Source organism: Bombina bombina, chromosome 4 (assembly GCF_027579735.1).
Source record: "Bombina bombina isolate aBomBom1 chromosome 4, aBomBom1.pri, whole genome shotgun sequence".
Taxonomy (NCBI): Eukaryota; Metazoa; Chordata; class Amphibia; order Anura; family Bombinatoridae; genus Bombina; species Bombina bombina.
In genome coordinates this window covers 748,763,252-748,791,013 of record NC_069502.1, presented here as the reverse complement: position 1 = coordinate 748,791,013, position 27,762 = coordinate 748,763,252, and the positions used below count along the sequence as shown (strand labels likewise).

Here is a 27,762-nt window from a genome sequence, read left to right as displayed (position 1 = left end):
TAATTGCTAACATGATACAATCCCTACTGCTGCTCTAAGCAGCTGTAGTATTTAAAATGCTGGTGCACTAGGAATATCTAGCTATACTTCACATGCACGTGCAGAGAAAAATGTTAACACTAAAACAGTGATAACTTTTACTAGAAACATTTCTGCCAATACATGTATATTACAAATATGTTTCTATCTAAAGAAGTAATTCATCTTTGTGCATTTACATTTTGACCGGAATGTCCCTTTAACTATAGCTTGCTGGAATTTTGTGTTTCACCCCCAAAAAAAGGGGGGGGGGAACACAAAATTACGGGGGGGGGGGGGGGGTTAGTGGAATAATAAAATGATCTAGCAAATTACAGCATTTATTATTGCTCTTTTATATCTATTAAAGGGACATAAAACTCCCAATTTTTCATTTATGATTCAGACAGAGCACACAATGTTAAACAAACTTCCAATTTACTTCTATTATCCAATTTGCTTCATTCTCTTGGTATCCTTTGTTGAAGGAACATCAATGCACTACTGGGTGCTAGGTGAACACATCAGGTGTGCCAATGACAAGAGGCATATATGTGCAGCCACCAATCAGCAGCTAACTCCCAGTAGTGCATTGCTGATCCTGAGCCTACCTAGGTATGCTTTTAATTTTAAACAAAGGATATAGAGAGAATGAAACTAATTAGATAATAGTAGTAAACTACATTAAATACAGTAGAACTGAATAAGCAACAGGTTCATAATAAATAAAGACAACGCAATTGCACTTACTCCGAATTTCAAAGAGCCATAACAATCAAAAATGACATCCATGCTCTAACGTATAAGAGGATGTAATTGTTAAACACTCAGTAAAAGTACTACTTGGGATCAGCAGAGCTCTACAGGTTCTGAGTGGAAACCGCCTCTAATTCAAAGAGCAGCGATAGTTGCATGACTAGTGCTGCTGATTGGACCCAAGCGGTACTTCTGCTATGTGTTTAACCCCTGTTGGGGGGTTGGGAGGGTTAAATACAGTGCAACATGAACAAAAATTAATAGAATAAGCAAACGGCTCACCAACACCAAGAACACCACCGTCTGCACAGTTAGTAACAGTTTCCGATGGAGGAGGCTTAGGGAATAAACACCGATAGCAGGGCCCTCCTTGATAATTATACACAGTGAGCTTAAAAAAATACAAAAATAACCACTTGTAATTGTAAGGTTATTCCGCAAGTTCTTATTATAAATAAATAAATACATAATATGCATAGAAATTGTGTAATGCATTTAAAAATAAACACATTTCAAGAATAAGGTTGCCATTATCAAATTGTTGCATATGAGGGCCACAGATCCTCTTAATGGCTGGGAAATATCTATTTAATAACTATTGTACCTAGCTAAAATAAATACAAAGTTGCCTGTAAAATAAATATAAACCCTAAGCTAGCTACAATGTAACTATTAGTTATATTGTAGCTAGCTTAGGGTTTATTTTACAGGTAAGTATTTAGTTTTAAATAGGATTCATTTATTTAATTGTAGTAATTTTATTTAAAAACATAATTTATGCTTACCTGATAAATTTATTTCTCTTGTAGTGTATCCAGTCCACGGATCATCCATTACTTGTGGGATATATTCCCTTCCCAACAGGAAGTTGCAAGAGGATCACCCACAGCAGAGCTGCTATATAGCTCCTCCCCTCACATGTCATATCCAGTCATTCGACCGAAACAAGACAAGAAAGGAGAAACCATAGGGTGCAGTGGTGACTGTAGTTTAATTAAAAATTTAGACCTGCCTTAAAAAGACAGGGCGGGCCGTGGACTGGATACACTACAAGAAAAATAAATGTATCAGGTAAGCATAAATTATGTTTTCTCTTGTTAAGTGTATCCAGTCCACGGATCATCCATTACTTGTGGGATACCAATACCAAAGCTTAAGTACACGGATGATGGGAGGGACAAGGCAGGAACTTAAACGGAAGGAACCACTGCCTGTTGAACCTTTCTCCCAAAAACAGCCTCCGAAGAAGCAAAAGTGTCAAATTTGTAAAATTTTGAAAAAGTGTGAAGCGAAGACCAAGTCGCAGCCTTGCAAATCTGTTCAACAGAGGCCTCATTCTTAAAGGCCCAGGTGGAAGCCACAGCTCTAGTAGAATGAGCTGTAATCCTTTATTATTTAAAGTGAAATCAATACATTTAGTACACATATTCCTATGGGGCTCCACACTGGCTTTCAAACATAATGAACAAGTAGATTCATCTATGTCAGACATGTTTAAACAGACTAGCAATAAGACTGGCAAGCTTGAAAAACACTTCACAATAAGTTTACAAGCAATATAAAAAACGCTACTGCCCCTTTAAGAAGCACAAAACCTGTCTCAAGTTGAAATAACAATGAACCAAAGCAGTTATACCAACCAAATTTTCACAGTAAATGTATTAAGTTAGCAGAGCATTGCACCCACTTGCAAATGGATGATTAACCCCTTAATACCCAAAACGGATAAACAATAGAGAAAAACGTTTAACACAGTCAAACACACTGTCACAGCTCTGCTGTGACTGATTACCTCCCTCAATATGACTTTTGAAGCCTTTTGAGCCCTCTATAGAAGTCCTGGATCATGCAGGAAGAAGCAGGAAGTCTGAGTCTGAATTTTTACTGCGCAAAAAAGCGCTAAAATAGGCCCCTCCCACTCATATTACAACAGTGGGAAGCCTCAGTTAACTGTTTCTATGCAGAAATTAAGCCAGCCATGTGGAAAAATTATGCCCCAATAAGTTTTATCACCAAATGTACGTTAAAAAACGATTAAACATGCCAGCAAACATTTTAAAACACATTTTTTAAAGAGTATATATCTCTATTAATAAGCCTGATACCAGTCGCTTTCACTGCATTTAAGGCTTTACTTACATTACTTCGGTATCAGCAGCATTTTCTTAGTCAATTCCATTCCTTAGAAAAATATTTTACTGCACATACCTAATTGCAGGAAAACCTGCACGCCATATATTTCTATTAATAAGCCTGATACCAGTCGCTTTCACTGCATTTAAGGCTTTACTTACATTACTTCGGTATCAGCAGCATTTCTTAGTCAATTCCATTCCTTAGAAAAATATTTTACTGCACATACCTTAGTTGCAGGAAAACCTGCACGCCATTCCCTTTCTGAAGTTACCTCACTCCTCAGAATGTGTGAGAACAGCAAGTGGATCTTAGTTACTTCTGCTAAGATCATAGAAAACGCAGGCAGATTCTTCTTCCAAATACTGCCTGAGAAAAAACAGCACACTCCGGTGCCATTTAAAAATAACAAACTTTTGATTGAAGAAATAAACTAAGTATAAAACACCACAGTCCTCTCACGACCTCCATCTATGTTGAGGGTTGCAAGAGAATGACTGGATATGACATGTGAGGGGAGGAGCTATATAGCAGCTCTGCTGTGGGTGATCCTCTTGCAACTTCCTGTTGGGAAGGGAATATATCCCACAAGTAATGGATGATTCTTGGACTGGATACACTTAACAAGAGAAATTATATTTAAGTTGGGGGGGGTTAGGGTTAGGTTTAGGCTTAGGTTTAGGGGTTAATAACTTTAATATAGTAGCAGCGACGTTGGGGGTGGCAGATTAGGGGTTAATAAATGTAGATAGGTGTCAGCGATGTTAGGGATGGCAGATTAGGGGTTAATACAATTAAACTAGTGTTTTCGAGGCGGGAGTGCGGTGGTTTAGGGGTTAATATATTTATTAAAGTGGCGGCGATGTCCGGTCGGCAAATTAGGGGTTAATTTTTTTTATAAAAGTGTTTCCGATGTGGGGGGGCTCGGTTTAGGGGTTAATAGGTAGTTTATGGGTGTTAGTGTACTTTTTAGCACTTTAGTTAAAAGTTTTATGTTACGGCGTTAGCCCATAAAACTCTTAACTACTGACTTTTAAATGCGGTAGAAGTCTTGACAGGAGAGGCTGTACCGCTCACTTCTTCCAAGACTCGTAATACCGGCGTTAGGCAAATCCCATTAAAAAGATAGGATACGCAATTGACGTAAGGGGATTTGCGGTATGCTCGAGTCGCGGAAGAAAAGTGAGCGGTACACCGGTACCTGCCTGACTCGTAATACCAGCGGGCATTAAAAAGCAGCGTTGGGACCTCTCAACGCTGCTTTTTAAGGTTAACGCAAGACTCGTAATCTAGCCGAATGTTTTTGTAGGAAAAGGAAATTCCTGTGCTGAATAATCTAACTTTTTATGTGGGAGTTTTTCCTTTCAATCAGATTACAAGTGAAGCGGTATTTAAAGCTCCCAGTCTAACTCCGCTAGAAGTAAGCTTTTTACGCGAGTCAGGTAGCGCTCATATTACAAGTTCCCTCTTGCGTTAACCCGGTGCACGTAAAAAGACGAATTTAGAATATCGCACGTGCGATAACGTATTCCCCCAATGTGTGCATAATCTCATTTGCAGTAACCCGACATGAAAAACATAATTTATGCTTACCTGATAAATTCCTTTCTTCTGTAGTGTGATCAGTCCACGGGTCATCATTACTTCTGGGATATTACTCCTCCCCAACAGGAAGTGCAAGAGGATTCACCCAGCAGAGCTGCATATAGCTCCTCCCCTCTATGTCACTCCCAGTCATTCGACCAAGGACCAACGAGAAAGGAGAAGCCAAGGGTGTAGTGGTGACTGGAGTATAATTTAAAAAATATTTACCTGCCTTAAAAAACAGGGCGGGCCGTGGACTGATCACACTACAGAAAAAAGGAATTTATCAGGTAAGCATAAATTATGTTTTCTTCTGTTAAGTGTGATCAGTCCACGGGTCATCATTACTTCTGGGATACCAATACCAAAGCAAAAGTACACGGATGACGGGAGGGATAGGCAGGCTCTTTATACAGAAGGAACCACTGCCTGAAGAACCTTTCTCCCAAAAATAGCCTCCGAGGAAGCAAAAGTGTCAAATTTGTAAAATTTGGAAAAAGTATGAAGCGAAGACCAAGTTGCAGCCTTGCAAATCTGTTCAACAGAGGCCTCATTCTTGAAGGCCCAAGTGGAAGCCACAGCTCTAGTAGAATGAGCTGTAATTCTTTCAGGAGGCTGCTGTCCAGCAGTCTCATAAGCTAAACGTATTATGCTACGAAGCCAAAAGGAAAGAGAGGTAGCAGAAGCCTTTTGACCTCTCTGACCAGAGTAAACGACAAACAGAGAAGACGTTTGTCGAAATTCCTTAGTTGCCTGTAAGTAAAATTTTAGGGCACGAACTACGTCCAGATTGTGCAGTAGACGTTCCTTCTTCGAAGAAGGATTTGGACACAAAGAAGGAACAACAATCTCTTGATTGATATTCCTGTTAGTGACTACCTTAGGTAAGAACCCAGGTTTAGTACGCAGAACTACCTTATCCGAATGAAAAATCAAATAAGGAGAATCACAATGTAAGGCTGATAACTCAGAGACTCTTCGAGCCGAGGAAATAGCCATTAAAAATAGAACTTTCCAAGATAACAACTTTATATCAATGGAATGGAGGGGTTCAAACGGAACGCCCTGTAAAACGTTAAGAACAAGGTTTAAACTCCATGGCGGAGCAACAGTTTTAAACACAGGCTTAATCCTAGCCAAAGCCTGACAAAAAGCCTGAACGTCTGGCACTTCTGACAGACGTTTGTGTAACAGAATGGACAGAGCTGAGATCTGTCCCTTTAATGAACTAGCAGATAAACCCTTTTCTAAACCTTCTTGTAGAAAAGACAATATCCTAGGAATCCTAACCTTACTCCAAGAGTAACCTTTGGATTCACACCAATATAGGTATTTACGCCATATCTTATGGTAAATCCTTCTGGTAACAGGCTTCCTAGCCTGTATTAAGGTGTCAATAACTGACTCAGAAAACCCACGTCTTGATAAAATCAAGCGTTCAATTTCCAAGCAGTCAGCTTCAGAGAAGTTAGATTTTGATGTTTGAAAGGACCCTGTATCAGGAGGTCCTGTTTCAGAGGTAGAGACCAAGGTGGACAGGATGACATGTCCACCAGGTCTGCATACCAAGTCCTGCGTGGCCATGCAGGTGCTATTAGAATCACTGATGCTCTCTCCTGTTTGATTCTGGCAATCAATCGAGGAAGCATCGGGAAGGGTGGAAACACATAAGCCATCCCGAAGTCCCAAGGTGCTGTCAGGGCATCTATCAGGACTGCTCCTGGATCCCTGGATCTGGACCCGTAACGAGGAAGCTTGGCATTCTGCCGAGACGCCATGAGATCTATCTCTGGTTTGCCCCAACGTCGAAGTATTTGGGCAAAGACCTCCGGATGAAGTTCCCACTCCCCCGGATGAAAAGTCTGACGACTTAAGAAATCCGCCTCCCAGTTCTCCACTCCCGGAATGTGGATTGCTGACAGGTGGCAAGAGTGAGACTCTGCCCAGCGAATTATCTTTGATACTTCCATCATTGCTAGGGAGCTTCTTGTCCCTCCCTGATGGTTGATGTAAGCTACCGTCGTGATGTTGTCCGACTGAAACCTGATGAACCCCCGAGTTGTCAACTGGGGCCAAGCCAGGAGGGCATTGAGAACTGCTCTCAATTCCAGAATGTTTATTGGCAGGAGACTCTCCTCCTGACTCCATTGTCCCTGAGCTCTCAGAGAATTCCAGACGGCACCCCAACCTAGAAGGCTGGCGTCTGTTGTTACAATTGTCCAGTCTGGTCTGCTGAATGGCATCCCCCTGGACAGATGTGGCCGAGAAAGCCACCATAGAAGAGAATTTCTGGTCTCTTGATCCAGATTCAGAGAAGGGGACAAGTCTGAGTAATCCCCATTCCACTGACTTAGCATGCACAGTTGCAGTGGTCTGAGGTGTAAGCGAGCAAAGGGTACTATGTCCATTGCCGCTACCATTAAGCCGATTACCTCCATGCATTGAGCCACTGACGGGTGTTGAATGGAATGAAGGGTGCGGCAAGCACTTTGAAGTCTTGTTAACCTGTCCTCTGTCAGGTAAATCTTCATTTCTACAGAATCTATAAGAGTCCCCAGGAAGGGAACTCTTGTGAGTGGAACGAGTGAACTTTTCTTTTCGTTCACCTTCCATCCATGTGACCTTAGAAAAGCCAGTACTAACTCTGTATGAGACTTGGCAGTTTGAAAGCTTGAAGCTTGTATCAGAATGTCGTCTAGGTACGGAGCTACCGAGATTCCCCGCGGTCTTAGTACCGCCAGAAGAGCACCCAGAACCTTTGTGAAGATTTTTGGAGCTGTAGCCAATCCGAATGGAAGAGCTAAAAACTGGTAATGCCTGTCTAAGAAGGCAAACCTTAGATACCGGTAATGATCTTTGTGAATCGGTATGTGAAGGTAAGCATCCTTTAAATCCACTGTGGTCATGTACTGACCTTCTTGGATCATGGGTAAAATTGTCCGAATAGTCTCCATTTTGAACGATGGAACTCTTAGGAATTTGTTTAGGATCTTTAAATCCAGGATTGGTCTGAAAGTTCCCTCTTTTTTTGGGAACCACAAACAGATTTGAGTAAAACCCTTGTCCCTGTTCCGACCGTGGAACTGGATGGATTACTCCCATTAACAAAAGTTCTTGTACGCAGCGTAGAAACGCTTCTTTCTTTGTTTGGTTTGTTGACAACCTTGACAGATGAAATCTCTCTCTTGGAGGAGAGTATTTGAAGTCCAGAAGGTATCCCTGAGATATTATCTCTAGCGCCCAGGGATCCTGGACATCTCTTGCCCAAGCCTGGGCGAAGAGAGAAAGTCTGCCCCCCACTAGATCCGATCCCGGATCGGGGGCCCTCAATTCATGCTGTTTTAGGTGCAGCAGCAGGTTTCCTGGCCTGCTTGCCCTTGTTCCAGGACTGGTTAGGTCTCCAGCCTTGTCTGTAGCGAGCAACAGATCCTTCTTGTTTTGGAGCAGTGGAAGTTGATGCTGCTCCTGCTTTGAAATTCCGAAAGGAACGAAAATTAGACTGTCTAGCCTTAGGTTTGGCTCTGTCTTGAGGCAGGGCGTGGCCCTTACCTCCTGTAATGTCAGCGATAATTTCTTTCAAACCGGGCCCAAATAAGGTCTGCCCTTTGAAAGGTATATTAAGTAATTTGGACTTAGAAGTTACATCAGCTGACCAGGATTTTAGCCACAGTGCTCTGCGCGCCTGAATGGCGAATCCGGAATTCTTAGCCGTAAGTTTAGTTAAATGTACTACGGCTTCCGAAATGAATGAATTAGCTAGCTTAAGGATTCTAAGCCTGTCCGTAATGTCGTCCAGAGTAGCTGAACTAAGGTTCTCTTCCAGAGACTCAATCCAGAATGCCGCTGCAGCCGTGACCGGCGCAATGCATGCAAGGGGTTGCAATATAAAACCTTGTTGAACAAACATTTTCTTAAGGTAACCCTCTAACTTTTTATCCATTGGATCTGAAAAGGCACAGCTATCCTCTACCGGAATAGTGGTACGCTTAGCTAAAGTAGAAACTGCTCCCTCCACCTTAGGGACCGTTTGCCATAAGTCCCGTGTGGTGGTGTCTATTGGAAACATCTTTCTAAATATCGGAGGGGGTGAGAACGGCACACCGGGTCTATCCCACTCCTTAGTAATAATTTCAGTTAGTCTCTTAGGTATAGGAAAAACGTCAGTACTTGTTGGTACAGCAAAATATTTATCCAACCTACACATTTTCTCTGGTATTGCAACTGTGTTACAATCATTCAGAGCCGCTAACACCTCCCCTAGTAATACACGGAGGTTTTCCAGCTTAAATTTAAAATTTGAAATATCTGAATCCAATCTGTTTGGATCAGAACCGTCAGCCGCAGAATGAAGCTCTCCGTCCTCATGTTCTGCAAGTTGTGACGCAGTATCTGACATGGCCCTAGCATTATCAGCGCACTCTGTTCTCACCCCAGAGTGATCACGCTTGCCTCTTAGCTCTGGTAATTTAGCCAAAACCTCAGTCATAACAGTAGCCATATCTTGTAATGTTATTTGTAATGGCCGCCCAGATGTACTGGGCACCACAATATCGCGCACCTCCTGAGCGGGAGATGTAGGTACTGTCACGTGAGGCGAGTTAGTCGGCATAACTCTCCCCTCGTTGTTTGGTGAAATTTGTTCAATTTGTACAGATTGACTTTTATTTAAAGTAGCATCAATACAGTTAGTACATAAATTTCTATTGGGCTCCACTTTGGCGTTAGTACAAATAGTACAGGTCTCATCCTCTGAATCAGACATGTTTAACACACTAGCAACTAAACTTGCAACTTGGAAATATTATTCAAGTAAAATACAATGAAAAACGTACTGTGCCTAAGAAGCACAGAAAGATATATGACAGTTGAAATCAATAAACCGAAAAGGTTACAGCATCAAACTTTGTAAAACAAAACACAATTTTAGCAAAGGCTTGTTCCCATTAGCAAAGAATAACTAACCCTGATGGCCTAAAAAAGTTAAAGAATAAACGTTTTTTATCACAGTCAACTACAATCTCACAGCTCTGTTGTGAAGATTACTTCCCTCAAACAAGCTTTGAAGACCCCTGAGTTCTGTAGAGATGAACCGGAACATGCAGGAAAAAAACAATGACTTTCTGACTGAAATTTTTGATGCGTAGCAAAAGCGCCAAAAAAGGCCCCTCCCCCTCACACACAACAGTGAGAGAGATCAGTAAACTGTCAGAATTAGATCAAGCAACTGCCAAGTGGAAAAATAGTGCCCAAACATTTTATTCACCCAGTACCTCAGAAAATGAAAACGATTTTACATTCCAGCAAAAACGTTTAACATAAAATTAGTAAAAAGCCTGTTGCTTGCAAATAGGCTAAAGTCTTATATACACAGTGTAATTCCAGTGAAGTACCATTCCCCAGAATACTCAAATGTAAAAACATAATTTATGCTTACCTGATAAATTCCTTTCTTCTGTAGTGTGATCAGTCCACGGGTCATCATTACTTCTGGGATATTACTCCTCCCCAACAGGAAGTGCAAGAGGATTCACCCAGCAGAGCTGCATATAGCTCCTCCCCTCTACGTCACTCCCAGTCATTCGACCAAGGACCAACGAGAAAGGAGAAACCAAGGGTGTAGTGGTGACTGGAGTATAATTTAAAAAAAAAATATTTACCTGCCTTAAAAAACAGGGCGGGCCGTGGACTGATCACACTACAGAAGAAAGGAATTGATCAGGTAAGCATAAATTATGTTTTCTTCTGTTAAGTGTGATCAGTCCACGGGTCATCATTACTTCTGGGATACCAATACCAAAGCAAAAGTACACGGATGACGGGAGGGATAGGCAGGCTCTTTATACAGAAGGAACCACTGCCTGAAGAACCTTTCTCCCAAAAATAGCCTCCGAGGAAGCAAAAGTGTCAAATTTGTAAAATTTGGAAAAAGTATGAAGCGAAGACCAAGTTGCAGCCTTGCAAATCTGTTCAACAGAGGCCTCATTCTTGAAGGCCCAAGTGGAAGCCACAGCTCTAGTAGAATGAGCTGTAATTTTTTCAGGAGGCTGCTGTCCAGCAGTCTCATAAGCTAAACGTATTATGCTACGAAGCCAAAAGGAAAGAGAGGTAGCAGAAGCCTTTTGACCTCTCCTCTGACCAGAGTAAACGACAAACAGAGAAGACGTTTGTCGAAATTCCTTAGTTGCCTGTAAGTAAAATTTTAGGGCACGAACTACGTCCAGATTGTGCAGTAGACGTTCCTTCTTCGAAGAAGGATTTGGACACAAAGAAGGAACAACAATCTCTTGATTGATATTCCTGTTAGTGACTACCTTAGGTAAGAACCCAGGTTTAGTACGCAGAACTACCTTATCCGAATGAAAAATCAAATAAGGAGAATCACAATGTAAGGCTGATAACTCAGAGACTCTTCGAGCCGAGGAAATAGCCATTAAAAATAGAACTTTCCAAGATAACAACTTTATATCAATGGAATGGAGGGGTTCAAACGGAACGCCCTGTAAAACGTTAAGAACAAGGTTTAAACTCCATGGCGGAGCAACAGTTTTAAACACAGGCTTAATCCTAGCCAAAGCCTGACAAAAAGCCTGAACGTCTGGCACTTCTGACAGACGTTTGTGTAACAGAATGGACAGAGCTGAGATCTGTCCCTTTAATGAACTAGCAGATAAACCCTTTTCTAAACCTTCTTGTAGAAAAGACAATATCCTAGGAATCCTAACCTTACTCCAAGAGTAACCTTTGGATTCACACCAATATAGGTATTTACGCCATATCTTATGGTAAATCCTTCTGGTAACAGGCTTCCTAGCCTGTATTAAGGTGTCAATAACTGACTCAGAAAACCCACGTCTTGATAAAATCAAGCGTTCAATTTCCAAGCAGTCAGCTTCAGAGAAGTTAGATTTTGATGTTTGAAAGGACCCTGTATCAGGAGGTCCTGTTTCAGAGGTAGAGACCAAGGTGGACAGGATGACATGTCCACCAGGTCTGCATACCAAGTCCTGCGTGGCCATGCAGGTGCTATTAGAATCACTGATGCTCTCTCCTGTTTGATTCTGGCAATCAATCGAGGAAGCATCGGGAAGGGTGGAAACACATAAGCCATCCTGAAGTCCCAAGGTGCTGTCAGGGCATCTATCCGGACTGCTCCTGGATCCCTGGATCTGGACCCGTAACGAGGAAGCTTGGCATTCTGCCGAGACGCCATGAGATCTATCTCTGGTTTGCCCCAACGTCGAAGTATTTGGGCAAAGACCTCCGGATGAAGTTCCCACTCCCCCGGATGAAAAGTCTGACGACTTAAGAAATCTGCCTCCCAGTTCTCCACTCCCGGAATGTGGATTGCTGACAGGTGGCAAGAGTGAGACTCTGCCCAGCGAATTATCTTTGATACTTCCATCATTGCTAGGGAGCTTCTTGTCCCTCCCTGATGGTTGATGTAAGCTACCGTCGTGATGTTGTCCGACTGAAACCTGATGAACCCCCGAGTTGTCAACTGGGGCCAAGCCAGGAGGGCATTGAGAACTGCTCTCAATTCCAGAATGTTTATTGGCAGGAGACTCTCCTCCTGACTCCATTGTCCCTGAGCTTTCAGAGAATTCCAGACGGCACCCCAACCTAGAAGGCTGGCGTCTGTTGTTACAATTGTCCAGTCTGGTCTGCTGAATGGCATCCCCCTGGACAGATGTGGCCGAGAAAGCCACCATAGAAGAGAATTTCTGGTCTCTTGATCCAGATTCAGAGAAGGGGACAAGTCTGAGTAATCCCCATTCCACTGACTTAGCATGCACAGTTGCAGTGGTCTGAGGTGTAAGCGAGCAAAGGGTACTATGTCCATTGCCGCTACCATTAAGCCGATTACCTCCATGCATTGAGCCACTGACGGGTGTTGAATGGAATGAAGGGTGCGGCAAGCACTTTGAAGTCTTGTTAACCTGTCCTCTGTCAGGTAAATCTTCATTTCTACAGAATCTATAAGAGTCCCCAGGAAGGGAACTCTTGTGAGTGGAACGAGTGAACTTTTCTTTTCGTTCACCTTTCATCCATGTGACCTTAGAAAAGCCAGTACTAACTCTGTATGAGACTTGGCAGTTTGAAAGCTTGAAGCTTGTATCAGAATGTCATCTAGGTACGGAGCTACCGAGATTCCCCGCGGTCTTAGTACCGCCAGAAGAGCACCCAGAACCTTTGTGAAGATTCTTGGAGCTGTAGCCAATCCGAATGGAAGAGCTACAAACTGGTAATGCCTGTCTAGAAAGGCAAACCTTAGATACCGGTAATGATCTTTGTGAATCGGTATGTGAAGGTAAGCATCCTTTAAATCCACTGTGGTCATGTACTGACCTTCTTGGATCATGGGTAAAATTGTCCGAATAGTCTCCATTTTGAACGATGGAACTCTTAGGAATTTGTTTAGGATCTTTAAATCCAGGATTGGTCTGAAAGTTCCCTCTTTTTTGGGAACCACAAACAGATTTGAGTAAAACCCTTGTCCCTGTTCCGACCGTGGAACTGGATGGATTACTCCCATTAACAAAAGTTCTTGTACGCAGCGTAGAAACGCTTCTTTCTTTGTTTGGTTTGTTGACAACCTTGACAGATGAAATCTCTCTCTTGGAGGAGAGTATTTGAAGTCCAGAAGGTATCCCTGAGATATTATCTCTAGCGCCCAGGGATCCTGGACATCTCTTGCCCAAGCCTGGGCGAAGAGAGAAAGTCTGCCCCCCACTAGATCCGATCCCGGATCGGGGGCCCTCAATTCATGCTGTTTTAGGGGCAGCAGCAGGTTTCCTGGCCTGCTTGCCCTTGTTCCAGGACTGGTTAGGTCTCTAGCCTTGTCTGTAGCGAGCAACAGATCCTTCTTGTTTTGGAGCAGTGGAAGTTGATGCTGCTCCTGCTTTGAAATTACGAAAGGAACGAAAATTAGACTGTCTAGCCTTAGGTTTGGCTCTGTCTTGAGGCAGGGCGTGGCCCTTACCTCCTGTAATGTCAGCGATAATTTCTTTCAAACCGGGCCCAAATAAGGTCTTCCCTTTGAAAGGTATATTAAGTAATTTGGACTTAGAAGTTACATCAGCTGACCAGGATTTTAGCCACAGTGCTCTGCGCGCTTGAATGGCGAATCCGGAATTCTTAGCCGTAAGTTTAGTTAAATGTACTACGGCTTCCGAAATGAATGAATTAGCTAGCTTAAGGATTCTAAGCCTGTCCGAAATGTCGTCCAGAGTAGCTGAACTAAGGTTCTCTTCCAGAGACTCAATCCAGAATGCCGCTGCAGCCGTGACCGGCGCAATGCATGCAAGGGGTTGCAATATAAAACCTTGTTGAACAAACATTTTCTTAAGGTAACCCTCTAACTTTTTATCCATTGGATCTGAAAAGGCACAGCTATCCTCTACCGGGATAGTGGTACGCTTAGCTAAAGTAGAAACTGCTCCCTCCACCTTAGGGACCGTTTGCCATAAGTCCCGTGTGGTGGTGTCTATTGGAAACATCTTTCTAATTATCGGAGGGGGTGAGAACGGCACACCGGGTCTATCCCACTCCTTAGTAATAATTTCAGTTAGTCTCTTAGGTATAGGAAAAACGTCAGTACTTGTTGGTACAGCAAAATATTTATCCAACCTACACATTTTCTCTGGTATTGCAACTGTGTTACAATCATTCAGAGCCGCTAACACCTCCCCTAGTAATACACAGAGGTTTTCCAGCTTAAATTTAAAATTTGAAATATCTGAATCCAATCTGTTTGGATCAGAACCGTCAGCCGCAGAATGAAGCTCTCCGTCCTCATGTTCTGCAAGTTGTGACGCAGTATCTGACATGGCCCTAGCATTATCAGCGCACTCTGTTCTCACCCCAGAGTGATCACGCTTGCCTCTTAGCTCTGGTAATTTAGCCAAAACCTCAGTCATAACAGTAGCCATATCTTGTAATGTTATTTGAAATGGCCGCCCAGATGTACTGGGCGCCACAATATCACGCACCTCCTGAGCGGGAGATGTAGGTACTGTCACGTGAGGCGAGTTAGTCGGCATAACTCTCCCCTCGTTGTTTGGTGAAATTTGTTCAATTTGTACAGATTGACTTTTATTTAAAGTAGCATCAATACAGTTAGTACATAAATTTCTATTGGGCTCCACTTTGGCGTTAGTACAAATAGTACAGGTCTCATCCTCTGAATCAGACATGTTTAACACACTAGCAACTAAACTTGCAACTTGGAAATATTATACAAGTAAAATACAATGCAAAACGTACTGTGCCTAAGAAGCACAGAAAGATATATGACAGTTGAAATCAATAAACTGAAAAGGTTACAGCATCAAACTTTGTAAAACAAAACACAATTTTAGCAAAGGCTTGTTCCCATTAGCAAAGAATAACTAACCCTGATGGCCTAAAATTTTTTAAGAATAAACGTTTTTTATCACAGTCAACTACAATCTCACAGCTCTGTTGTGAAGTTTACTTCCCTCAAACAAGCTTTGAAGACCCCTGAGTTCTGTAGAGATGAACCGGAACATGCAGGAAAACAACAATGACTTTCTGACTGAAATTTTTGATGCGTAGCAAAAGCGCCAAAAAAGGCCCCTCCCCCTCACACACAACAGTGAGAGAGATCAGTAAACTGTCAGAATTAGATCAAGCAACTGCCAAGTGGAAAAATAGTGCCCAAACATTTTATTCACCCAGTACCTCAGAAAATGAAAACGATTTTACATTCCAGTAAAAACGTTTAACATAAATTAGTAAAAAGCCTGTTGCTTGCAAATAGGCTAAAGTTTATATACACAGTGTAATTCCAGTGAAGTACCATTCCCCAGAATACTCAAATGTAAAATATACATACATGATATTATATCGGTATGGCAGGATTTTCATCATCAATTCCATTGTCAGAAAATAAAAACTGCTACATACCTCTTTGCAGATTAACCTGCCCGCTGTCCCCTGATCTGAAGTTTACCTCTCCTCAGATGGCCGAGAAACAGCAATATGATCTTAACTACTCCGGCTAAAATCATAGTAAAAACTCTGGTAGATTCTTCTTCAAATTCTACCAGAGAAGGAATAACACACTCCGGTGCTATTAAAAAATAACAAACTTTTGATTGAAGAAATAAAACTAAATAAAATCACCATAGTCCTCTCACACATCCTATCTAGTCGTTGGGTGCAAGAGAATGACTGGGAGTGACGTAGAGGGGAGGAGCTATATGCAGCTCTGCTGGGTGAATCCTCTTGCACTTCCTGTTGGGGAGGAGTAATATCCCAGAAGTAATGATGACCCGTGGACTGATCACACTTAACAGAAGAAATATACATACATGATATTATATCGGTATGGCAGGATTTTCTCATCAATTCCATTGTCAGAAAATAAAAACTGCTACATACCTCTTTGCAGATTAACCTGCCCGCTGTCCCCTGATCTGAAGTTTACCTCTCCTCAGATGGCCGAGAAACAGCAATATGATCTTAACTACTCCGGCTAAAATCATAGTAAAAACTCTGGTAGATTCTTCTTCAAATTCTACCAGAGAAGGAATAACACACTCCGGTGCTATTAAAAAATAACAAACTTTTGATTGAAGAAATAAAACTAAATAAAATCACCATAGTCCTCTCACACATCCTATCTAGTCGTTGGGTGCAAGAGAATGACTGGGAGTGACGTAGAGGGGAGGAGCTATATGCAGCTCTGCTGGGTGAATCCTCTTGCACTTCCTGTTGGGGAGGAGTAATATCCCAGAAGTAATGATGACCCGTGGACTGATCACACTTAACAGAAGAAATATTAATATTTCACATTCCAGTATTCTTCACATAGAAGAATATCTTCTATGTTTTCAGAAATACATATATCTGATAGTATTTTGGTAAAAAAAAAATAAAAAAAATATATATATGTATAAATTTATACAGATACATATAGGAGTATCAATTTAAAGCACAGAACACATTCTGCTGTGTACAGAACATTGAAAAGTGAAATATTTACAGTTAATACAAAGTTCAACACTTTATTAAAAATGAATATTGTTTTTTACATGTTTTCATCTAATGGACTGCAAAGGGCTCCAATGCACATATACATATATATATGTATTTATATGTGTATATTATGTCTGTAAATAAATATATACACATATAAATACATTACACGCATTGTGCATTTTTTTATATAATGTTTATTAGATAGTGTTATTATTAACTGTAATTTGTAATGTATTTTGGTCGTGTTTTGTGACACCTTTTTGTTTTGCAAAACTGTTAACCAGAGCTCTGAGACCACGCTATCCCGACGCACGTTATCTTCTATTGTGCTCAAGCGATCATGTTTACTTTCAAATTGTAATACGAGCGAAAAACCTGATGCGTTCAAACACCCTGCTTATTTGTTTACAGCATAGGTGGAAATTGCAACAGGCAAAAACAGCTATTTCAAATGACAAAATAAAAGTTAACTATAACTTCAGATTTTATATCAGTTAAAAAATTCTAATTATATTAAATGTTAATATTTTTCAGCATTTTATTTCTGCCACTATCCCAGTTATTGTTTATGATAAGTAAGCACTCAAGTCTTTGTATCTCTTAGCAAATCTTATCTAAAACATGGTACTGTATAAAAGTCACAGACTGGGCACTCTACAACTTTATTTAATTAATTAATTAGTTAATTAATTAAAAAATCTGGTTGAGCCACTAAATTTAAAGTGAAAGTAAAGTTTGAGCCTCTAGAACACATCAATCTACTCTATATGTTAAATATACTGAGATCGCTAACTTTTTTTTTTAGATTAATTTTATATTTTCAACTTTATATAGCTATAAACTTTCCTACCGTTGCCGCGCTAACTCCGCCCATCATCTACTTCCTCTATTTCTTTGTGCTGACGTATAGAGCGGTCCCATCCGCTCCATACGTATATGTCAAGTCAGCGTTCACATTGAACAGGTCTACAACGCGCATGCGTCAATCGCGCTAGCAACATAGTATTGAATGAATAACAATAATGTATTCATTCAGTACTATGTTATATTCCAAACAGAGTGGCTATGAATTTTTTCAATACGTGACCCTTTTTCCTAGACAGCAACTATCACGACGATTAGTCTTTATTGCCAGGGGGAAGAATGCGCATGCGCGAAACGGGAGAGCGCAACAAAACCAAGTCTGCATAAAGTAAATTGGCGCATGCGCAGATTAAACAATAAGCGGATGACGTAGCTTGACGGCTAGAATTTCAATTGGTTATTGGGAAAACGTGACCAGGAGCAAAAATATATATATATATATTACGGGTTGAATTACGATAGTATGAAAAACCAAATAATTGCGGTTATAACTTTGTTGACAGATAACTGCTGCAAAATTAATTTGGAATATATTGCTATAGAGAAAATTATAATACCATGGTATACTTATTAAATAAACAAGATAAGTGCATGAGACATCAAGTCAGTGGTTAGATTTACAAAGCTACTTCCAGCAGGCTGCAGAAATGTTGTCTGGTTATATGGTCTGCAGCACCCTCTGGTGGCTCACAGTGTGTACAGCTTTGGGGGGGTTTTTTCAACCTTTTATTTTTAGCTCTGTGAATCTCCGATACTGGAGAAAATGTACAACCAAAGCAACCAAGTTACACTGGACATGGGCACACGTGTATGCATGTCCCAAATAGTTCTGTATTCTTATATCTAACGAGACACACAACTGATATATTAAAAGGATCATCATAGTGTGTGTAGGTGGGAGAGACATGCTCTCATTAATTACAGAATGTAATATTATCATGACCCTGCAAACATAAACGTTTAAACCCATGGGTTAAATCACATAGTTAAAGTAGTTAAAGCTGGGTGGTGTGACTAACGCTGCTGATTGGCTCATGGGCCATTTCCGCTGGGAACCAGCAGTTTTCTGCGGTTCCCAAGAGGTACTTTACAAAAGTGTTTCCCCCAGGACCTATTAAGGGCAAGATTATGAGTGGAAGCAAATAAAGGCTTCCGCTCAAGCATTAATTGCACTAGTAGTAAGTTTTTATGCTCGTTGGTTTTTGCTTGTATAATGAGTTGAAAGTAAACTGTTTTCGCTCTGGCAGTAACCCGAGAGCAAAAAGTTAAAGTTAGAATATAACGTGTGCATTGAAGTATTTCCCCTAAAAGTCAATGGAGAAAAAAAAGTGGGGGGAAAAACACCACTCTCGCGCAAACCTGATAGCCTATTCTAGTTTGTGCTAACCCAACATAAAAATATGAATATTTCACATTCCAATGTTCTTCACATAGATAATAATGTTCTGTTTATTCATAAATACATATTTCTACATACAGTACATCTGATGGTAGTTTGGTACAATATATATATACCTATAGATAGATAGATAGATAGATAGATAGATAGATAGATAGATAGATGGCTATATGTAGGTGTAGATATATATATATATATATATATATATATATAGGAATATCTATTTATAAATACATAGAACATATTTTGCTATATGCAGAACATTGAAATGTGAAATATTTACAGTAAAAACACAGTATAACACTTTATTTAAAATGAATAATGTATAAATATGCTTATACATGTTTTCATCTACTTAAAAGGGACATTGTACACTAGATTTTTCTTTGCATAAATGTTTTGTAGATGATCCATTTATATAGCCCATGTGGGAGTGTTTTTGTAACAATGTATAGTTTTGCTTATTTTTTAAGAACATTGTGCTGATTTTCAGACTCCTAACCAAGCCCCACAGTGTCAGACATATACGTAGAGTAACCAGCAGGAGTCTGTAATCTTACTTTTCATATGCAGGGAGGGGGGAGGGTCTGCTCTGTTTTCTCAGCCCCTTTCACTGGGTGTCCCAGTCTAACCTCATCAACAGTGCTAAACTGGGAGCTTCTACGGAAGTTTTTAAAAGGTTTTACACTATATTTATAGATCAGTATCTGTGCATATCCTTCTTTATAGTAGTATCTATTACATGCAGTTATATGAAAATTGGTGTAGACTGTACCTTTAAGTAATAGCTTCTATCTTGCCACCCTCTAAGGTAGTGGCCAATTGGTAGGCAAACTGTAATGCCATTAGGGCATTTATTTCAGATGTGTAAACATGGAGCTTCAATTTTTTCAGTAAAATACAAGAATTGGTCAAGCGTCTGAATATTTTTGTAAGGCACTGTATACAGTTACTCCTAGACTGCTTGACTGTTTTCAAAAGTAGGGTGCAAAATTACAGCCAATCAGAGGATGCATCACCTGAGCCATTAAAAACATTGTTTTGCATAATCCCCAGTCATACGGTAAACTTCCACCAGCTTTTGTAAATTGTGCTTAATAAAAGGGCTTCCGTTTATCTTCAATTTTTCTAATGACAGACCTGAGGTATTCTGAGCAATAAGCATCTTTGGGAGAGTTCCCCATACAATACATCTGACAATGTTGTATTGAACATCACAAGCAGGCACGTACACATATCCCAAGATAAAGGAAATGGTCTTTTTTTAGATATGTGCAATTCATTTCGGATCAATTCGGAAAATTCGGATCGAACCGAATTTCCGAATTAAAATACTGCCGAATTTACCGAATAAATCCGAATTAGTTCGGATTTATTCGGTAAATTCGGATGGCCATGGATTACACTAGTATTGTACAGTATATTAGGTTATATCACTCTGCTATGGGTTACACCTAATATACAGTACATAATACTAGTCTAATCCCACCTAACACTTACCGAAATTCCGAATTTCCAAACCGAATCGAATCCAGCCGAATTTCTTCGAATCCGAAACGATTCAAAATTTTCCGAATTCGAATCGATCCGAACCGAATTTTTTCGCCATGCACATATCTAGTCTTTTTACTCTGAGCATGCCCTCGGCCAAGATGCACATTTCTGCCTATTTGTATTTATGTATTTTTTTTATACCAAACTTAACTTAATAAAGTGACAGTTAAAATGTTCTTGTCATACAAATGACAGGGTAGCATCTAAATACCTCGACTTCTTGCATAACAAAAAAAAAATGTTAAGAAGAAGCTTTTTAAATTGAAGTTGCAATAATAACTTTGTCTACTTTATACAAAGCTGCACTGCTTGATATGCACTAATGCTAGGGTTGCCACCTCGGCCATGTTTTCCTGGTCGATTAAAGTGATCACAGGAATAACATTGTGATCAGCACCTAAGGAGTAAAACATTTTTCAATAATTTTTTAAATTACAGATGTATATAACTGTGTGGGACATTTTGTAGGAGTGGTCTGTCTGCCTCTCTCACCTCAGATCACACCGAGGAAAGAGAGATGTAGAGGGAAATGCAGACAGCCAATGAATCTAATCTTTGGCGGTCACATGGAGTCACTAGATTGCAGTGACAGGCAGAGATTTGCTCCTGGGGGACTGTCTGCAACAGAAGTTAGGACGTTTTATGATGTCCTAATGTCGTTAAGGCACAGTGTTTTAAGGATAGCATGGAACATCCTAACGTCGTTCAGAGGTTAATGTCTAAAATAAAGAGAGGTTTCTCCTTGAATGGTCCCAAATAGGCCAAAAATGTCAAAATTTAGGGATATAGATAGCTGAATCAAAAACTCAACTTGAGTAGTCATCGCTGGTAAAGGGACGTTAACCCCAACATTTTTCTTTCCAAAATCAGATATCACACAATTTTAAACAACTTTTATTTAATTTGAACATCAAATTTGCTTCATTCTATAGCTATCCTTTGTAGAAGGATAAGCAATGCGCTGCTGGGAGTTAGCTGAACTCATCAAGTCAGCTAATGACAAGATGCAAATTTGTGTAGCCACCAATCACCAGCTAGCTTTCAGTAGCGTAGGATATGTACATGCTCTATGTGAACCATGCAAGTTTAATTTTGACTTTCCCCATCCCTTTAAGACAGATAATCATATATGGACTTTTTGTGGTCATTCACTTAATATTTTTTTTGTATTTGGGGCTCAGAGCTGGACACTTTGCCCTAAAGAAATAATTACAGATGATTTTTTTCAGGAGTGTTGTTAATAAATGCTATATTTTCCCCCAGAATGCAACTCTTCTATCTGTAGCTTACGGTTTTGCAGCAAAAAGTGTATGTACATTTTTACAAAACCAGCAAAGAAACACAAAAAAGCACCACATACAAATGACAGCTCACTTTCTTTTTATGTATAAGACGTTCTAATGCATGATTCTGTCTGAGAAAGATTAAAAGCACTTCTAAGTATTATATTCCGAGTTTCAACATTTGTTCTTTACATAACAGATGATTTGGTCTGTTTTGCGCATATGTTATGCATATGCCAAATAACCAGCCTCAAAAACATAATTTACTCGTTCAGGGACAGATTACGAGTGGAGCGCTAACAGTTACATGCAAGCAATAAGGGCTTTATTGTAAGTGTTTGGGTATGTTGGGTTTTTCTGCTTGTATTACAAGTTGAAAGTAAATGCAATCGCTTGAGTGCAATTGAAGTTTACGTGCATCGGGTTAGCGCTTCCTCAGAGCTCTGCATAGCTGTTTCGCAAAAAAAAAAACAGCTGCACAAAACACATCAAAAATGCATTAAAAAGTACAGTTACACTCATAATAACACCATCTAATAAAAATTATTCATAAAAATATTGCACAAAAAAGGTATAAGGGCTCAAAGATATGAGGTCTCAGGTGTTAGAAAAAAAAGGGCTTTAACAACGAGATTCATACATATACATGTCTAAATATGGATATCTATGTGTGTGTGTGTGTGTATATATATATATATATATATATATATATATATATATGTTTATATGTGTGTACATATGTATTTATGTGTGTATATAGGTATCTACAGACATATATACATATATATCCAGCGCTACGGAATTTGGCGGCGCTATACAAATAAATGATAATAATAATAATAATAAACACATACATATGTACACATATATGGAGTCCTTTACAGTTAAGAAGATAAAAAAACATATTTATGTATTATTCATATTTAATAAAGTGTTTATGTATTTACAGTAAATCCAATGTTCTTCACATAGCAATATATGTTCTAAGTATTTATAAATATACAATACAAAGTACATAACTGTTTTCCCTACTGACCTAGATATTTTGGCTGTCATGTTAATTTCCTTACAACAAATATAAAGTGTAAATTAATTAAAGTATGTCATTTTTGTATTTGTAAACTTATACAACTAAGGGTTAAACATAAAGTAAAGTCCCTCTTCCAGCTCCTGAGCAGGACACAGGCGGTGATTGATGAGGTAATGAGAAGGCGGTTTCTGATTGGGTGACAGGCTGACTCTTGCTCAATAATTGCAGTTTCCCAAGCAATACTTTACATATGTGTTTGATCCATGTGCAGGTGTTAAACACATACTTAGATATGGTCAGTAATGCACAAATGACATGTTTTAATGAATTTGAGCATGCCCCTTAAAGTATATAGCGAAAGGCTTTGACTAGCCTAGGCAACAAAAATAGCTAATTTTGAGGCACACATCACAAACAGTCTGACATAGACAACCAAATTCTACATACAACTAGGAAGATGAGAAATCTTTACTCATGGTGTACTAAACACTTACCTGTCCTTCCCATCTAAGGGCGCTGGCAGATACTAAAGGTTTCCCAGCTACAACACAAGCATCATTGACCAAATATCTGGTAGGAACATTATCAGAACAATCTGCAATTACATCATATGTTAAAACAATATTAAGGAAAAAAAAAAAATGTCTTTAAAATTAAAAAGATTATGGTCTAGATTATAAGTGGAGCGCTAATTTATCACACGCCCATAAACGAGCAAATTCGCCTGTTAACGTGCGTGAGATAAATAACCAGCCATTACAAGTGGCTGGTTATTGCTAACGAGAGCTTGTGGTAGCAATTAACACTCAAAAAATTAGACAATTATTAAAATATGAATCAATTGCCCCTAAAAAAAAAGGTGTGTAGTGGCTTTAATAAAATAAAAAATAGTAGCATTAAAAAAAAAAAACTGCTCTAAGTAGTTTTTAGGGGTTAAAAGTGACGGGTGTGGGGGTGTTAGAAAAAAGCGGCACTGAAAAGTGCCTTTACATTGCAGTCTATAGGGAACTGTGTATATTTATGTATTAATGTGTGTATACAGGAGTATCAGATACTAAAAGAAAAATAGTTTCACAACACTACAATATGCTGAAACTATAGGAAAGCTTACATATAACATAATGTACATATCATTTAATAGACTATAATATAGGGACAGTAAATTCAAAATTAAACTTTCATGATTCAGATAGAGCATGCAGTTTTAACCCCTTAACGACCAAGGACGTACGCCACACGTCCTCAAAAAAAATACAGTTAATGACCGAGGACGTGTGGCGTACGTCCTTGGTCTGGAAAGCAGCTGGAAGCGATCCTGCACGCTTCCAGTTGCTTTCCGGTTATTGCAGTGATGCCTCGATATCGAGGCATACTGCAATAACCTTTTTTAGTAATCCGGTGCAAAGAGAGCCACTCTGTGGCCCTCTCTGCACCGGACATCACCGGCTAAATCCGTTGGTGGATGGGAGCCGGTTCTGGAGGCGGCCATCGATGGCCCTGATGATATGGAGGGGGGCAGGATCGTGGGCGGGGGTGATCGGGGGCGCGCACGCGAGGGCGGGGGCGTGCACGGGGAGGGAGCGGGTGGGAACCGCTCCACTACAGAAAAATGAAGTATTAAAAGTTTAAAAAAAGTAGTCAATATTTATATAAAACTACATCAGTCAGGGGGTGGGGGATTGGTCTGTGTGGGGGGGAAGCTACACTACAGAAAAAGAACATAAAAATAAAAAAAAAACACATTTCTCTTGCAAACTGGGTACTGGCAGACAGCTGCCAGTACCCAAGATGGCAGCCAATAAGGCAGAGGGGGAGGGTTAGAGAGCTGTTTTGGGGGGGGGGGGGGGATCCTACAAAGTAGCATATGTAAATATGCTAAAAAAAATTAGTTTTTAAAAAAAAAACTTTTATTTTAGTACTGGCAGACTTTCTGCCAGTACTTAAGATGGCGGGGACAATTGTGGTGTGGGGGAGGGAAGGGAGCTGTTTGGGAGGGATCAGGGGGTCTGATGTGTCAGGTGGGAGGCTGATCTCTACACTAAAGCTAAAATTAACCCTGCAAGCTCCCTACAAACTACCTAATTAACCCCTTCACTGCTAGCCATAATACACGTGTGATGCGCAGCAGCACTTTGCGGCCTTCTAATTACCAAAAAGCAACGCCAAAGTCATATATGTCTGCTATTTCTGAACAAAGGGGATCCCAGAGAAGCATTTACAACCATTTGTGCCATAATTACACAAGCTGTTTGTAAATAATTTCAGTGAGAAACCTAAAATTGTGAAAAATTTAGCGTTTTTTTTAATTTGATTGCATTTGGTGGTGAAATGGTGGCATGAAATATACCAAAATGGGCCTAGATCAATACTTGGGGTTGTCTACTACACTACACTGAAGCTAAAATTAACCCTAGAAGCTCCCTACATGCTCCCTAATTAACCCCTTCACTGCTGGGCATAATACACGTGTGGTGCGCAGTCGCATTTAGCAGCCTTCTAATTAGTAAAAAGCAAAGCCAAAGCCATATATGTCTGCTATTTATGAACAAAGGGGATCCCAGAGAAGCATTTACAACCATTTATGCTATAATTGCATAAGTTGTTTGTAAATAATTTCAGTGAGAAACCTAAAGTTTGTGAAAAAAATTGTGAAAAAGTGAACAATTTTTTTTATTTGATCGCATTTGGCGGTGAAATGTTGGCATGAAATATACCAAAATGGGCCTAGATCAATACTTTGGGATGTCTTCTAAAAAAAAATATATACATGTCAATGGATATTCAGGGATTCCTGAAAGATATCAGTGTCCCAATGTAACTATCGCTAATTTTGAAAAAAAGTGGTTTGGAAATAGCAAAGTGCTACTTGTATTTATGGCCCTATAACTTGCAAAAAAAGCAAAGAACATGTAAACATTGGGTATTTCTAAACTCAGGACAAAATTTAGAAACTATTTAGCATATGTTTTTTTTGGTGGTTGTAGATTTTGGGGGTCAAAGTTAGAAAAAGTGTGTTTTTTTCAATTTTTTCCTCATATTTTATAATTTTTTTTATAGTAAATTATAAGATATGATGAAAATAATGGTATATTTTGAAAGTCCATTTAATGGCGAGAAAAACGGTATATAATATGTGTGGGTACAGTAAATGAGTAAGGGGAAAATTACAGCTAAACACAAACACCGCAGAAATGTAAAAATAGCCTTGGTCCCAAACGGACAGAAAATGGAAAAGTGCTGTGGTCATTAAGGGGTTAAACAACTTTCCAATTTACTTTGGTTATCAAATTTGCTTTGTTCTTTTGGTATCCTTTGTTTGAAGACTAAATGTAGGTAAGCTGATAGGAGTGTGCATGTGTTTATAGCAGTCTATGACAGCAGTGTTTGTAACTATATACAACGTTGCAATAAACAATATTACAAACACTGCTGCCAGATGGCTTAAAGGGACACTGAACCCAAATTTTTTCTTTCGTGATTCAGATAGAGCATGCAGTTTTAAGCAACTTTCTAATTTACTCCTATTACCAATTTTTCTTCGTTCTCTTGCTATCCTATCTTTATTTGAAAAAGAAGGCATCTGAGCTATTTTTTTAATTCAGACCCTGGATAGCACTTGTTTATTGGTGGGTGAATTTATCCACCAATCAGCAAGAATAACCCAGGTTGTTCACCAAAAATGGTCCGGCATCTAAACTTGCATTTTTGCTTTTCAAATAAAGATACCTAGAGAATGAAGAACATTTGATAATAGGAGTAAATTAGAAAGTTGCTTAAAATTGCATGATCTATCTGAATCACAAAAGAAAACATTTGGGTTCAGTGTCCCTTTAAGACACAGGCATGCTCCTGAGTTCACCAAGCATTACTCTTTAACAAAGGATACCAAGAGAATTAAGCAACAATTGATAATAGAAGTAAATTGTAATACTGTTTAAAATGTCATGCTCTATCCAATCAATGTTTCATTTTGACTTTACTGTCCTTTTAAAGGTGAATATTGCAGCAGGAAAAACACCCATCAAAAACTAAATTATTACAATAATCCAAATAGTTTGGTAAGAAAATGTCTTTTTTGGTTTCTCCTTTATAAAATGAATATGCTTAGTAAAAGTATTTCAAAAAGTAAAAAACATTAAAGGGCCGTAGTACTCAAAAAATTACATGCTCTAATTTGTTGGAGTGTGTGATTTTAAGACTATCGACCCTGCACTTCTATGTGTTTATCGCATGCAAAGAGGTTAAACACACAGTAGAAGTACCTTTCGGAACCCACAGAGCACTGCTGGTCCTGAGCAAAAACCACTGCTGATCCAATCAGCGTGAGCACCACAGTACTGCGATTGGATAAACAGCGGTTTCCACTTGGGACCAGCAGTGCTCAGTAGGTCCTGATCAATATTTTTTGTTTGCGTTTAACCCCTTTCCTTAAAATGCCATGCTCTAACGTATTAGATAATGTAACATTTTTACTATTATGGCCCTTTAATTGGATTCTACAGCACTTTGCAATGTGGGGGTGGGGGGGGGGTTACAAGCCATTTATTTTTTATACTAAAATCATTATTAGGGAGTCATTTTCTCATTAAAATATTTCAGCCTGAATTTAAATTTTTGGTTAATTATTTTTGCTTTAATATGTAAAAGTAACGTGCACTGTGTAGTGAAAAAACAGATAAATCAGAATTATTGTCACAGCCTGGACGACTAAAGGTTATAATGTGAGAAATAAAAAAACAATACTTCTGCCGCCTACACAATTATCATGAGTTAAAAGGAACATGAAAGTCAAAATTAAACTGTCATAATTCAGACACAGCCTCCAATATTAGAGGCTTTTCAAATTGCTCCTATTATCAAATTAACTTTGTTCTGTAGGTATCCTTTGTTGAAAAGCATACCTAGGTAGACTCAGGAGCAGCAATGCACTACATGCAGCTAGCTGGTGATTGGTGGCTACACACATATGCCTACTTATTGGCTTACCAGATGTATTCAGCTAGCTCCCGGTAGTGCACTGTTGCTATGGAGCTAACGTGAAAAGACCGTTAAAGGGACATGGAACCCATGAACAAAATCTTTCATGTTTCAGATAGAGTTTGCAATTTTAAACAACTTTCAAATGTACTTCTGTTATC

The 27,762-nt window shown here is 39.5% G+C and overlaps 1 protein-coding gene across 1 annotated transcript in view; it reads right to left on the bottom strand.

Annotated features, from left to right (window-relative positions):
• The window catches only part of MOCS3 (molybdenum cofactor synthesis 3), a 95,547-nt gene that overhangs the window by 36,971 nt on the left and 30,814 nt on the right, over positions 1-27,762 (bottom strand). The window contains exons 6-7 of the mRNA XM_053711020.1: positions 23,119-23,236; positions 1,057-1,165 (exon numbers count right to left, since the gene is read on the bottom strand). Coding sequence (XP_053566995.1) covers positions 1,057-1,165; positions 23,119-23,236 — 227 coding nt within the window. The remainder of the gene's footprint in view (positions 1-1,056; positions 1,166-23,118; positions 23,237-27,762) is intronic.